We start from the raw sequence: 14,997 nt of genomic DNA on the forward strand, positions 1-14,997 counted from the left end.
AGACTCAGCAAAATCGAGGCACTAAGCAACTTGGTGAGATCCTAAATAAATAAAATACAAAACAGGGCCAGGGCTGTGGCTCAGTGGTCAAATGGCCCTGAGTTCAATCAATCAATCCCTGGTACCCCCCCCCCCAAAAAGAGAATTTATGCCATAATTCTATTTACATTTTTTAAAAGTATGCAAGTTTATGTGTATGTGTGCTTATAAATATATACATATATTCATGCATATATAAAAACCATTAAGTTATTATCGAGAAGTAGAAATAACAAGTGACATATTCTATGCTAAAATTTTCATAACAATTGAATTATTTTAAGAAGTGAGATTATTTATAAAGGATATTTGGAAAATTAAAATCTATCAGAAATTCCAAATAGGAAATAATAAAAATTCTCATTTATTGAAGTTCTGTTTTAAGAATCTTAAAGACATCTTCTCATTTACTCTTCCAATATACCTAGGTTTATATATATACCTTATTTCATTTTACAGATGACATAAACTAAGGCATAGAAAAGTTAAGGAAATTGCCCAGGCTGCAATTCAAGCCTGTACTAAAAAAGTTAGTACAGAAAAAGCAGTTTTCATAGTGTAATATCACACTAAACACTTCATAAATGTTAGCTTAAAAGCTGTTACAGGATTAATATGAAACTGAATCATGAAAGATTTAAATGTTAGTTGTTATGCTAAATATGCTACTTCAAGGAGATTAATTTAAATTTTCTCCTACCAATGGTGTTTTTTCTATCATTCTTTCACTTCTGATATAAAGAGACTTTTTCCTACATAGTTCCTTTCAGGTTGTCTATAATAGTAGTAACAGTTTTGGACAGGCTAAAGCTAAAAGTAAAGCTTTTAGTCTTTACATAACAATTTTCATATGCATCATCAAGGGCACATAACCCTCATTATTCAACCCACAAAATCTATGAGTTTCTAACTTGATACTATATCTTCCTAAAGAGATGCCTACCACTTTCTCTATAGTGTAAGAACAATAATGTCAAGTCATCATGTCTCCTAGGAATATCTAAATAATTTATAATTACTCATTCTGATTTTGGCCAGGGAGGTTGGGAGGGGATGGGTTACAAAAGGAATAGCATTTTACACCTACTCTGTGTTCATCCTGTATTCCAGTTGTACTGAAACAAAGTGTGGCATGGCCATATTTGCAATGTACTTCCATGGGGTACTCAGGATTCTCCTTAAAACAAAGATATTTTAAGGGAAGAGAGAACTAAAGCTTAATTTAAGGAGCTCCATACTCCTACTTGAACTAAATGATGATGCTGATAAGACTGAAAATTGTCTTGTCAGTACTGCTGACTGCAACAGCAGTTTTAGTATCAAATACTGGCATCCTCTAGAGAAAAGACTTCGAGAGCTTCAACTCCAGAAATTGCCTTTGATGGCATTTTTTTATATTAGCAGCAATAAGAGAGATACAAAACTAATGACTACCAGTTACCAATTTCCAGGCATTGTATTAGGGACTTTACATGGGTTATCTCCTTAAATCTGTACACTAATCCAAATAGTATGTACTGCTACTCCTGTTTTAAAAACAGGATAAGTAACTTGCCAAGCTAAGTCAGTTAGCAATATAGGTAAGAGCTGAATTCATGTGTCTGGTTCCAAAGTTAATGCTTATTCCAAATGGATGAATGCCACCAAAAGAATGAATTTTCAGAAGGCACAGCAAAAACAACTGGAGCCTGGTGTGGTGGCACAAGCCTGTAATCCCAGTGAGGTGGGAGGTTGAGGCAGGAGGACCACAAGTTCAAGGCCAGCCTCAGCAACTCAGCAAGGCCCTAAGCAACCTGGCAAGACCCTGTCTCAAAATCTCAAAATAAAAAATAAAAAGGGCTGTAGATGTGGTTCAGTGGTTAAGCACCCCTGGGTCAATCCCCAGTACCAAAAAAAGAAAAAGAAAACAAAGCAAAGCAAAAAAACCTGAATTTTTCACAACTATTTAGAAGAAACTGAGGACAGCTAGAGTCCCCAATGAATAAATTCTGGAACCTACCTATAATTATCCATTCATTCAAAAAATTTTAGCCACAGATTGGTATAAAGGCTGTTACAATTGAATAGTTTCAAAGAATCCTCACAACAGGGCTGGGGCTACAGCTCAGTGACAGACCACTTGCCTAGCCATGTGTGAGGCACTGGATTTGATCCTCAGCACTATGTAAAATTAAATAAACAAAATAGAGGCATTCTGTCCATCCACAACTACCAAAAAAAAAAAAGAATCCTCACAACAGCGCTGTTTTCCTAGCAGTATAACTGTGTACCGATGATGTCATTTGAATTCCAGGTAAAACATGGAATTCAACATCATAATAAAAATAACCATAAACATGGAATTCAATATTATAAAATTAAGCTTTTTCTACAAAAAATAAGTTTTTTTCTATAAAAGCATCTTCAATAACACTTTCATTTGTATAATATCTTATGTACGCAAAGAATTCTTACATGTAAGATTTAAAAGAGAGTGGGGTCGTGGCTCAGTGCTAGAGTGCTTGCCTAGCATGTATGAGGCACTGGGTTTGATTCTCAGCACCACATATAAATAAAAAGGTCCACTGACAACTAAAACAATATTTAAAAAAAAAAAGATTTAAAACAGAGACAACAACAATTCTGTAAGGAAGGAAGAACATTAAAAATTCTCTTTTTACAACTTAGGAAACTGAGGCTTAAAATTAAATGTCATGAAGATTAACACAAGTGCACAAAATTCATTATGTACTGAGCTAAGCACTGGGTATAAATGCAAATAAGATATTATGCCTTTTCTTTATGGTCTAGTAGAGAAGCCAGAAACAAACACCAATAGTATAATGTGATAAACACACTTATAATATCCAACTATACTTTAAATTTAGTAACTAGATAATGCCACTGAAATTCTAATTTTGAAGGGAGGCAAATTTAGAGAGGTCTATTAAAGTACAAAATTAAAATTGTCACAAATAATTGAGTAGCACTTCTGTGAAACTACAAAATATTTTCTAAAAGGAGAAAAATTCAGAAGTTCATAATAAAGTTTTAAGAGAATTTATTAGAAAAGTAAGAAGTTTGTTATAGGCCTTAAAAAAGGCAACTATCAATATTTAATGTATAAGGCACATAATGGAAATACAAACCAGAAGTTACCTTTGGATAGGTCAGGGGGTGGTGGAAATTAAGACCAAATCAACTTTTCACTGAGATAAAAATGCTTTATTCTATAGTTTTAAAACAGAAAATAAAAAGAGAAACTTCAGGAGTTCATGGCAAATGAAAGTTTAAAAATCTAGTAGAATTTACTAAATGACATTCCCTTTTCCACAGATTTTTTTCTTATTTCCAGTCCACACAGGTTCTTCTTGTGTTTAAAATAAAGACAACTTCAGATTTACATTTCTCTTAGTAACACAGCCACATTTGTTAGTGGAATTCAGCTATCCCAAACCACTTTTATGAGGAATGCATTCAGCCATTTATTCACTAAGTGACAGATTTCTAGAATCTGGATATAACATAATGAATAAGATCAGATGGATGAACAGACAGATGGACAGATAGAACAGAGAAAAAGGGAGGAATAGAGTGATGTCAGGGGAATGGATTTCAAGTATACCAGACAAATATAACTGAGATACTGAAACAGGTAACCAAGATTTCATTCAGTGGCTGTGTCCATTTTTCCAAATTATAATGGTGACAAGAGCACAATTTACCTCACATTTATCAATAATATATCTTGGGGGGGAAACAGGAGATGGTTCATGAGAATAAATATATTTATTTTGAGTAAAATTATCACTAAACATACCTTTCAGATAAAAAACAGCTCTTGTGAGGATTTAGATTTTGACAAGATTCTAGGCTGCCATCAGATGATGAAGAAAGTTGCTCTGATTGCAAGTTGTCTGTATCACTCAAACTGGCCTCAGTTACAGGTGGGGTCTTTATGTATTTTCTTCCTAACTCCGTTCCCAGGACATTCGTCAATATAACTCTGGGTATCCTGTCACACAGAATAACAAACACTGTACTGTATTGGAGTTTTTAGTTTAAAAAAAAAAAAAAAAATATTCTAAGAAGTTGAATTTTCAATCATTGTCAAATCTTAGCATAAATAAGCTATTAGAACTACATCACCCTGGAAATTGACATATGAATACTCAAAATTTTGTATAATCTTTTATTCCTAGAAATACTTGCATCTTACAAACAATGGCATAAATTACAGTATGCCACGAGAATGTCTTTAAGTATACTAATAAATGCTATTAGTATACTTAATCAATTTTGGTCAATTTTTCTCAAAAAATGCTTTTTCTTTTCCAGTATTTATTAAAAACACAGATTACTTCAAGCCAATTCATCAAATCTTTGTTCTCCTAAAAGAAAGGTTCTTGATAAGAAACAGTATTTATAATTGACAAACGACAAGTACCACATTCAACAAGAAAGACATCAACCATATTGCATCTATGGTAATGACAGATTCCATAAATGAAACAGCACATATACGGGATTAATATGCTAATATTATAATAGCATTAGGGAAAGAATCAATAAATTAAATATTCAGAAAAGCAAAGTATATCTTTAAAGCTACAAACTTTTTTAAATTGTGGCATCTACAGCTATATCAAATGCACTATATAATCCTGGAGTCTTCTTAGGCTGAAGAGGGTAGTATGATCTTTGCTTGGTTAGCCAAAGCTGCTATTATAAACAAGATATACTTTGCTGCCCCGCAACAATGCCCCAAAGACTATTGTTTCCTTAATGTTTACAAGGCCCTGGATTCCATCTCCAGCATGACAGCTGTGGAGATATAAAAAAGGAGACTACTATTTGACCCTGAACTAACAAACTCAAGACAAATTATTGTGATTTTTTTTTTCTTTTAGATCTCGGTACTATATTTTTTTGTTTTGTCTTGTTATGTTTTCATGGTGCTAGGGATAGAACCCAGTGTCATAGGCAAGCGCTCTGCCACAGAACTACATTCCAAGACCAGTTTTATTTATTTGTTGTTATTGTTTAAGACACAAGGTCTCACTATGTTGCCTAAGCTAGCTCCAAACCCTTGGACTCAAATGATCCTCCTACCTTAGTCTCCCAAATACCCAGGACTACAGATGTAGTTTATTTTTAAGTTTCTCCTGCCTCTTCCTTATGCCTCTTCAATCTTCTTGATTGTTATCAATATGCCACTAACAGTATTTTACTGACACTCTGTGAGAAACAACATACTTAGAAACATACTTAGTACTTTTGTTTAAGTGAGAATGTGAACCTTCAATGAACTTTGTTACATTTGTAGTAGTACTCACAGGTACCTGTTTATTCTCACTATATAAAGACATGATGTTCTTTTTACTATGTCCCAAATAGAATAACATTTCAAAACCTTAGGAGAACTTTAAATTAGTTCCATACTCTAAACATGAAGAATCAAAAGCTCAGAAAAGTTAAATATATGTTCAAATATAAATAGTACTTCATAGTGGAAGAAACTGGGCTTATTATTTTTTGAGAGTTTTGTTTGTTTATTCTATTCCAAAACACTGAATCCTCAATATTAACTTGAAAAGGATTCCAGATAACTGAGCTTTTCTAAAAATACTTAAAGAAACTTTTGAAAATATTCACTTCTAACAAAATTAACATTAAAGGAAATGCTTCAATGATTATATGATCTAAAAACAAGCACTAATAGCAAATATAACTCCCTGAACTTAAAAGTTTGTGAAGGTGCAGGCAAATGGATGAAATTGGAGAATATCATGAAATGAGATAAGCCAATCTCAAAAAACCAAAGGACAAATGATCTTGCTGATAAGCGGATATGACACATAATGGGGGGTGGGAGGGGTTAGTGTCAGGGTTAGGGTTAGGCTTAGGGTTAGGGTTAGGGAGGGGGGCAAGAATGGAGGAAGGAAGAACTGTATAGAGGGAAAAGAGGGGTGGGAGGGGTGGGGGGAAGGGAAAAAATAACAGAATGAATCAAACATTACCCTATGTAAATTTATGATTACACAAATGGTATGCCTTTACTCCATGTACAAAGAAACAACATGTATCCCATTTGTTTACAATAAAAAAAAAAAAAAAAGAGTTTGCGAAGGAAGAATGAAGAGGTCTGTCATACAGTGTCTCCTCCAATTGTGAGTAAGCAGGTCAGTGATACCTTCCTCCTAGCATAATTTAGATTTCTAAGGATCCTATTTACTATTGTCTGCTTCATATACTTGATGCCTGACAGACTTGACAAAACTCTACCTTAAAATGCTAAATCTGGAGTGGTAATGGAGGGCAATGAAAGGCCAGTAATATATATCAAGATTCCTTTTATCTGACTTTATACTATGACTGCTACAAAGTATATCACTAAAAGGAAGTTCAAATGTGGTTCTCAATGCTTTAGAACAAAAACAGGAAAATTAGCAGAGAGAATTTCACCAAGATAGGATCATTTTTCCCAAATAAATATTTCAGCATAAATAAAATTTTATTTACTTTTAAGAGATGAAAGTATCTGATGCTGTAAAATAACATAAGAATTGATCATTCTTGGGCAGGAAATGTAGCTCAGGGGTGGAACTGTAAGGCCTGGTTTTGATCCTAGCACCACCAAAATAAATTAATTAATTCATTAAAAAATGGTAACTCATTTATGGTCCCCTCTCCTCCCTGAATTCTAAATGTTGCTCATTATGTATTAAAAAATGCTACAAACACTTAAATATTTAATAATGAGAAAAATTGGGGTATATAAAAACTACATCAAAGAAATGTCAACTATCTCCTATTATCTTTATTTAAATGTTTAGCTACAGAATAATTTAAATATGTTTTTAAAATGTTGAGTTCCTAAAGTTTTTTTCTCTAAAACAGGGGACTTGGAGTTAATAGAAGATTAGTCCCAAACAAAGTGTTGAAAATAATCAGTTATTTGAAACTAAACCAGCAAGGAAAGGGAACATTTGGAATTCTCTTCTGAATAATACATGATGAATCAATTCTTGCATGGTCTGTTTTGCTGCTAAATTTTGAAACAAGAAAAAGAAAAGAAGAGAGAGAGAGAAAAAAAAAGGAACCAGAGACTTTCCAAGTTGAACAAAGAGTTAAAAGTTTTTTCCTAGAGGAGAAAAAAAAAATCTCAAATTTCAACCAAAAACCAACCATTTGAAAAGATTATATATCAAGCTTCACTAAAAGGCACATCCCTAAAGTTCCCTTGAGGACAATGAAGCTATCAGAGGGTTCAAGACACTATCTCAGCACATCCATGAAAGCATTCTTACTATCTAAAAAAAAAGTGCCACACGAAAAACTTAAAAGAATAAGTTAAACATTTAAAGGTTAATAAATTAAGTAACATAAAATATGTAGCAAAGTTCAATTTCTATTTTGTTAATGAGAAATAGTAAGTTCAGCTGGGCACAGTGGCACATTCCTGTAATCCCAGCAGCTCAGGAGGCTGAGGAAGGAGATCTAGAATCCAAAGACAGCTTCAGCAACTCAGTGAGACCCTTTCTCTAAATAAAATATTTTTAAAAGGGTTTGGGAAGTGGCTCGATGGTAGAGCACCCCTGAGTTTAGCCCCAGTACCAAAAAAAAAAAAAAAAAGTTAAAAATGTAAAAGTGAAAGTTACTTAGCATAATTACTGCCTCTTAGCACAGATCACCTCATCTCTAAAATGTGAAAAACATCTGCTTTATGCAGTGGAGATTAAATAACAGGTTTAAACAATTAGCACAACTCCTAGCACATAGTAAATATGTAATAAATGGAAATTTTAATGTTCATATTATTGAAGCCTCTTTTTTTTGATACTGGAGATTGAACTTAGGGGCACTCAATCACTGAGCCACATCCCCAGCCCTATTTTGTATTTTATTTAGAGACAGGGTCTCACTGAGTTGCTTAATGCCTCCATTTTGCTGAGGTTGGCTTTGAATTCTCGATCCTCCTGCCTCAGCCTCCTGAGTGGCTGGGACTACAGTAAGTGCCACCTCACCAGGCTCATATTGAAGTCTTACTCAACTTTTTAACTTACCTTTTCAAATAGTAACTATTACAATTTATTATGCTCTACGATCTTAATCACAATACTTTTTAAAATGTGTATGATTAGCTGGGGGCAGTGGCCCACACCTAAAATCCCAGTAACTCAGGAAGTTGATCTCAAGTTCAGGGCCAACCTTAGCAACTTAGCAAGCCCCTAAGCAACCTAGCTAGACCCTGTTTCAAAATACAAAACAAAAAGGGCTGGGGATGCAGTTCAGTAGTAAAAAAAGTGTCTCTGAGTTAAATCCCCAGAACTCCCCCCCCCCCAAAAAAAGTGTATAACTGAACAATGACTATAGTATACTCAGCTCTTCATAACACACAACCATAGCCCAAATACATTCCGTTGCCTATTGACAACATATCTAATTTAGGTACCTTAAAGGAACAAAGAGTGACAGGGTTAGAGAATACAAATCTATAAAGTGATAATTAAATTCATAGCTTCAAAACTATCTTGCCAAGGCTATTCTAGGGCTAGCTAGCATGTCAAAAAAAACTCCAAATTTTTATAAGAAATTAAGTAAATAAATGTGTATACTTTATCTCTCATATTATTTCAACCTAAAATTTTTTTCTTAGTATGTAAACAATATCAATAATATAAAACACAATTTGTTTAACTCTATTTACTAATATGATGAAACAACACTTCAAAATATCATAAATATATTAAAGAAGAAAGAAATGTTGAAATGCAGTGAGATACAGCAGAAAGGATAATGGCCTGAAAATAGTTCCATTTTCTAATTGTGCCTCTTTATGCTAATTCTCTCAAACTGTACCTTGCTCAAGTAGCAAGGTAACCATAAGATTTAAATAATTTAATAAATGGAGGAAACTTTGAAAAACTAGTAAGAGCTATTAATATACAACTTCATTCCAAAAGAAGTTTTTTTGAAGAAATGAAGTCCTTGTTGGAAGATAACAATTATATCTGCTAATAAAGCTGTAATATAATACAAAATTATAAGAGTTGGGGATGTAGCTTAGTGGTAGAAAGCACTAGCCTAGCATGCATGAGGCCCTAAGTTCAATTGGCAGTACCACACACAAAAAAATTATGATACTAATTTAGTTTCATTTTGCTCTAATTGTAGACTGATGATTTTCTAAAACTGTGATTTATGGCATTTTAATAGGATTCTCATAAATTTATTCTTTTTTCTTTCTGGTACTGGGGATTGATTTGACTCAGGGGCACTCAACCACTGAGTCACATCCCCAGCCTTATTTTGTGTTTTATTTAGAGACAGAGTCTCACTGAGTTGTTTAGCACCTGGCTTTTGCTGAGACTGGCTTTGAACCCACAATCGTCCTGCCTCAGCCTCTCAAATGGCTGGGATTACAAGCATGCACCACCATGCCTGGCAAATTTATTCTTTTCCCAGATGATAAACTTCAAAATATACCTTCTAAATCAACACATTAAGGTATGTAGGGAAAAGATTTAATTTCTGAATAACTTTTTTAAAGATATTAACATATCTTCTAAATTAAGATTTAAAATCACTTAAGATTTTACTAAGCTAAATCTTAATTGAACAGATTAGTACTCACCAAGCATATTACTGGCTTAAATATCATAAGGCTATAGGAATATCATAATGTTCAAAGAGTTTTCCATTACAGTACTGCAATACGATTTGAGGTTTTTAAATTTTTGTTGTTGTTTTGTTTTTTATTGTTTTTTTTGTTTTGTTTTGTTTTGTTTTGTTTTGTTTTGTTTTGAACTAGGGACTGAATCCAGGGTTGCTTGCTTACTGAGCCACATCCCTAGCCCTTTAAATTTTTTATTTTGAGACAAGGTCTCACAAAGTTGATCAGGGCCTCAATAAACTGCTGTGGCCGACCTCAAACTTGATCCTCCTGCCTCAGCCTCCCAAGCTGCTGGAATTACAGGCCTGTGCCACAGTGCCCAGCTGGAATACATAATTTTGTAGCACCTATAAATTTCAAACACATGTATATTTAAAGGAAAATAAAACAATAAATTCATTTATACCATTTAGAGTAATTACAAATACCAGGATAATACTAATATAACACTTTTTCATGATATTTAAGTACATTGTATAGTCATTATATATGAATACAACATGTCCATATTTCTCTAACAATCTCTGGTGTCAACTGATGAAAGCAGAAGAAATATAGTTTATCTCTTCAGAAGCCCTGAATATTATGTCCCATTAGGCCCCTTCTTGCCTACTGATCAAGATTTTAAAATGTCTGGAAATTTTATCCCAAGAAAACAGATGAAGATAAGACCTACGGTTAAATGTATTAAAGTGTCCTTTAGCTGGGCACAATAGTATACACCTATAATCTCGAGCAACTCTGGAGGCTAAAGCAGGAAGATTACAAATTTGAGGCCAGCCTCAGCAACTTAGTGAGGCCCTAAACAACTTAGTGAAATCCTTCTCAAAAGTAAAACATAAAAAGATCTGGAAATCTAGCTCTGTAGTAAAGCACCCCTGGGTTCAATCCCTAATACCAAATAAAATAAAAATAAAAACAAAAATCTTCCAGTATTCAGTATTTAGTATGAGCCTAGTAATATATTAGGAACAAAGAAAAATAAGAAATAAAATGTAGTCCTTACCCTTATGAAGTTTACTGTTAAGAGAGGCAGAGAAACTAAATCTCACAATACCGTATGATGAATGCTGATATATGAAGAGCTGTTTAGCAAGACAAAGGGATCAAATGTAATTATGTAATACAAACTCAAGGAGGGCTCTCAAGAGACATGTGAGCTCAATATTCAAAACCAAGAGAAACCAGGAAAAAGGAAAGAGATTATTTCTAAGATAAGGGAAAAACAGAATGCATAAAACAGCATTATATGTTCAGTGAACTACCAATAGTTCCCTAAGCATTAAGTATTCTTTCTGTAAATGTGGAAGTGTGGAAAGACACAAAGCTAGATAGAAACAGGCAAAGGGAAATTATCATAAGGATATTCTGCCCCAAGCTAACTAGTTTGAACTTAAAGGTTGCATGGAATCACAGAAAGACATTAAACCACTGAGTCACAAGCAATATCTGACTTTAAGAATGAACACTTAGACAAAAACAAAAGGAATATGCCAAGAAGAAAAAGATTATACACAGGAAGCCTCATCTAGTTAATCTCATAGTAACAATAGTACAAAGTTATTAGGATTTGAACTGAGGTACTGGCAGTAAAGATGAAGAAATTATTTCAAGATGAATTTAGAAGAAAAAAACAACTAGACATGGTAAATAATTGGATATAAGGGTAAGAGAGGGAAAAAAAAAAAAAAAAAAAGGACAATTCCAAAGTCCTAATTTGCAGAACTAGGTCTATAAGCAAGTCATTCACTCAAAGAGTAAAGGGACAGAAGAGAATAAAAATAATGTTTTCAATTTAAAACAAGTTGAGTTTAGGATATTTGGACCAAAGTTAAGATGTCTGGACTAGCTAAATTCTAGTAACTAAACAGAGAGGGAAAAAAAACAAATTAAAATCTTATCAGGGGGCTGGGGTTGTGGTTCAGTGGTAGAGTGCTAGCCTCACATGTGAGGCACTGGGTTCAATTCTCAACACCACATATAATTAAATGAATAAAATAAGGTCCATCAACAACTAAAAATAATTTTTTAAAAATCTTATTAGGAGTCTTTACTTCATATTATATTTAAATTTCACAAACACATAATTTAGGAGCTAACAATTCTTTATGTGAAAAACTATTCTTGAGAGAGCACGAAACACCACACTGTTTTAATTGGAAAAAGAGCAGTAATAGGATAAGAGAACTGAAGAATCTGTTGTCATTTGCAAGAGTTAGAGTTTCCTTTCAAAAGAACCAAAGATATTATCATTCTTTTAACTAGTCCTTTTATTTAGATCTGTCAGTACAGTTTAATTTTCCTGTACAAACTGGATAAGCTGTTAAAAATCCATGAGAATGGGAGCAAGATGCTTCAAAAATTATTTATATTAAACTCTCTTTAAGATTTACAGTATTTTAGAAAGTTAACTTTATATTAGGGAAGATCTAGTAAGCGACGTCTCACTAAACCTTTTTTGGTTTTACCCTTATTAAACAAGTTAAGAAGTTTTGATAAGAGTGCTACTTTCATTTAAAATAACTACTCAAAATTAACAACTTTTTCCACCTAAAACACTTGTACACTGTCATGCAGATTAAAGTTCACATTATCAAGCACTGTCTGTCTAGTCAATAGCAGGTTATTCTAACTGAAAATAAAGTACCTTCCCAAAAATATTTATTTAAGGACTAAAAACATAAATGGAGATATATTAAAAATATTATTTTATAGATCACAAATTCCTAGAGCTGCTTCCTGGTGGTTAGCTCAAAACTCCACATACAATCTTTTTAGAAAACCAAAAGTAAAATTGGTCTTCTTAGCTTTCAAAATTAAACCGACTATTTAGTACAAAAATCTGGAGGTGATATTTTAATATCATATCCATTTTTTAAATGCACATAAAAATACAAGAATGTTTAAAAAGTCAAAGGTAGTGAGGATTCAGATAAAATAATATTTAAAGTTATGTTAAAGATGCAGAAAACAAGAAATATATCTATATACACCCAAACATGTATATGCTACATATAAATGTGTATGTGTATGTATATATGATGTATATGCTTATATATAAATGTATATGTATATATGCATCTTCATTTTATAATAGAATATACTAAAACAATGCATACATGAATTAAATTATCATAAAGTAAATAAATTAAATGTACTAAGGATATTCATTTTTAAATATAAGTCCATGTCAATACACTTAGTGAATATTATTTTTAAATATAAGTCCATGTCAATACACTGAGTGAAGTACAGAACCAATATCTAAATGAAGACTGAAAGTTTCAAGATTTGCTTTAGAGCAGGGCACACTTGTATATGCAGATCTTCTTTCATATTATTTCCAACAATCATATTTTTAAGAGTACTGAATTTATATCATTTCAAATGTGGTAAGTTGAACAAAATCAATACTGAACAACATACCTTTCAGATAAATTAAGGCTTTGGTGAAGAGGTTCTAATTTTTGACATGTCTCTATGCTGTCAACAGATGACGAAGGCAATGAGTCTGATTGCACCTTGTTGGCATCATATAAATTAGCATCATTTCTAGGTAGGGTCTTTGTGAATTTTCGTCCTAAATCCGTCCATAGAACATTCGTCAACATAACTTTGAGTTGCCTGTTACACACATAAATAATTAATACACACCATACTAAACATTGTATATAATACATGAATTTATCATAAACTGTTAACATATTAATATCCTAGGAAATCTAAATTTCAGATTTTTAAGCAATTAATTACAGTAGTAAATACTGTAGGTTTAAAAAATACCTAACCATTCTCAAATATACATTAAAAAGTAGGGCTATTTCATTTAAATTGGAATTTTTGTCAGAATTCTGACAGGCACACTACAACTCTGGTCACACATACAGCTGTTGAACTCCTGACAACCCATTCATACTCATTCACACTATCAGTGGAAGGACAGCATACATCTGTAAATCTCATCACAGATGCAACTACTTTCTGTACTAAAAATTCATTTTTATTTTAGCATGTATTGATTCAGAAAACATAAAACCTAGAGGTAAATAGTACATCATATACAGGCTTACGCCTACATTGTCTTAAGATACAGATTTAATTTTACCTTATTTCTAAAATGGGTAAATTTAAAACATTTACTATACTAATCTCAAAAGGAAGCCTGATAAATACAAGCAGTTTCAGGGATATGCCTTATCACATATTGCCCATTTGCTCATTTAATACATTTTTGTGTTGGCCATATTTGAAAAAGTATGTTCAGTTCTGGAACCATGGAATATACTTTATACAGTGGTGTGAACAGGCTAATAGTGGACTTCAAACAATGTCAAATAAGGAACAACTGAAATAACCAGATATGTTTAATCAGAAGTGCAACTATTTTACTCCCTGGTAAGAGGTTCTAGACACTTTTTGCTTGTTTGTTTAACAAACACAAGAATATTAAGAAACAGCAAGCAAAATCTTCACATATTTTCAAGATAAAACAGGAAATCTCAAAAACAAATTATCTGTTTGCATAATATACTTGAGATTGTATTCCCAAATGATCTAGGAGGAGAAGGGTATAGAACTTCTACACGAATTCATTGAAACTTCAAACATGTAGAATTAGGGAAAAAAAGTCTAAGTTATAAGGAATAAACAGATGAGTAACACCTCTGAGCTAATAATACTTCATGCAACAAGTATTTACTGAACATCTTCTAGCAAAACAATTATGCTAGTAGGATACAGAGACTCAGCAATAAACAAGATAGAATTCTTGCCTTCATGGAGCTTATATTCCAGAGAATAACTCAATTTGGTATGCAATCACAAATGTGATAAATGATATGAAGGAGAAGTACAAATGCTGCACTTCTTCAAGTCAGGAGAGGTTTTGTTTAAAACATGTTAAAGCTAACATGTTAAAGAAGGCTAAGCACTCTCCAAAGGAAACAGGTGGAAAGATGGAGAAAAGACCAAATAAGGGGACAAAACACAAATGCTCTGAGTAAAGCTTGTGAGAAAACTGAAACAATTTATCCAGCTCAAGTGCTCAGAGTGAAAAGAAAATGTGTATGAGATAAGAATGGGCAGTTAGGCAGGTCTCAGTGGACCACATGAAGTACTTGAGATTTTATGTCAACAATAATAGAAATCCACTAGATTTTAGTAAGAGAATGGTAAGATCAGAACTGCATTTTCAAAAGATCATTTTAATCTTTTACAGAGAATGAAATGAAAGCATTAAGGAGAAAGGGGAATAAAAATGAATTCAAAGAGAGAAAAAGGTTACTTCATCAGAGGCACTTTAA

The 14,997-nt window shown here is 32.8% G+C and overlaps 1 protein-coding gene across 8 annotated transcripts in view; it reads right to left on the reverse strand.

The window, feature by feature from the left end:
- Positions 1–14,997, reverse strand: part of SENP7 (SUMO specific peptidase 7) — a 130,371-nt gene that overhangs the window by 64,777 nt on the left and 50,597 nt on the right. For 3 of the 8 annotated variants that reach the window (XR_013757405.1, XM_079101377.1, XM_079101381.1), the window contains 2 exons: positions 13,121–13,318; positions 3,839–4,033 (listed from right to left, as the gene is read on the reverse strand). The exons of 1 other annotated variant lie outside the window; for it this stretch is intronic. Coding sequence is in view for 6 of the 7 variants with exons in the window: in XM_079101377.1 (XP_078957503.1) it covers positions 3,839–4,033; positions 13,121–13,318 (393 nt within the window). In the remaining variant the exon portion in view is untranslated. The remainder of the gene's footprint in view (positions 1–3,838; positions 4,034–13,120; positions 13,319–14,997) is intronic. 4 more of the 8 variants (XM_079101378.1, XM_079101383.1, XM_079101379.1 and 1 more) reach the window with 3 other exon arrangements.

Source organism: Sciurus vulgaris, assembly GCF_902686455.1.
Source record: "Sciurus vulgaris genome assembly, chromosome: 10".
NCBI lineage: Eukaryota > Metazoa > Chordata > Mammalia > Rodentia > Sciuridae > Sciurus > Sciurus vulgaris.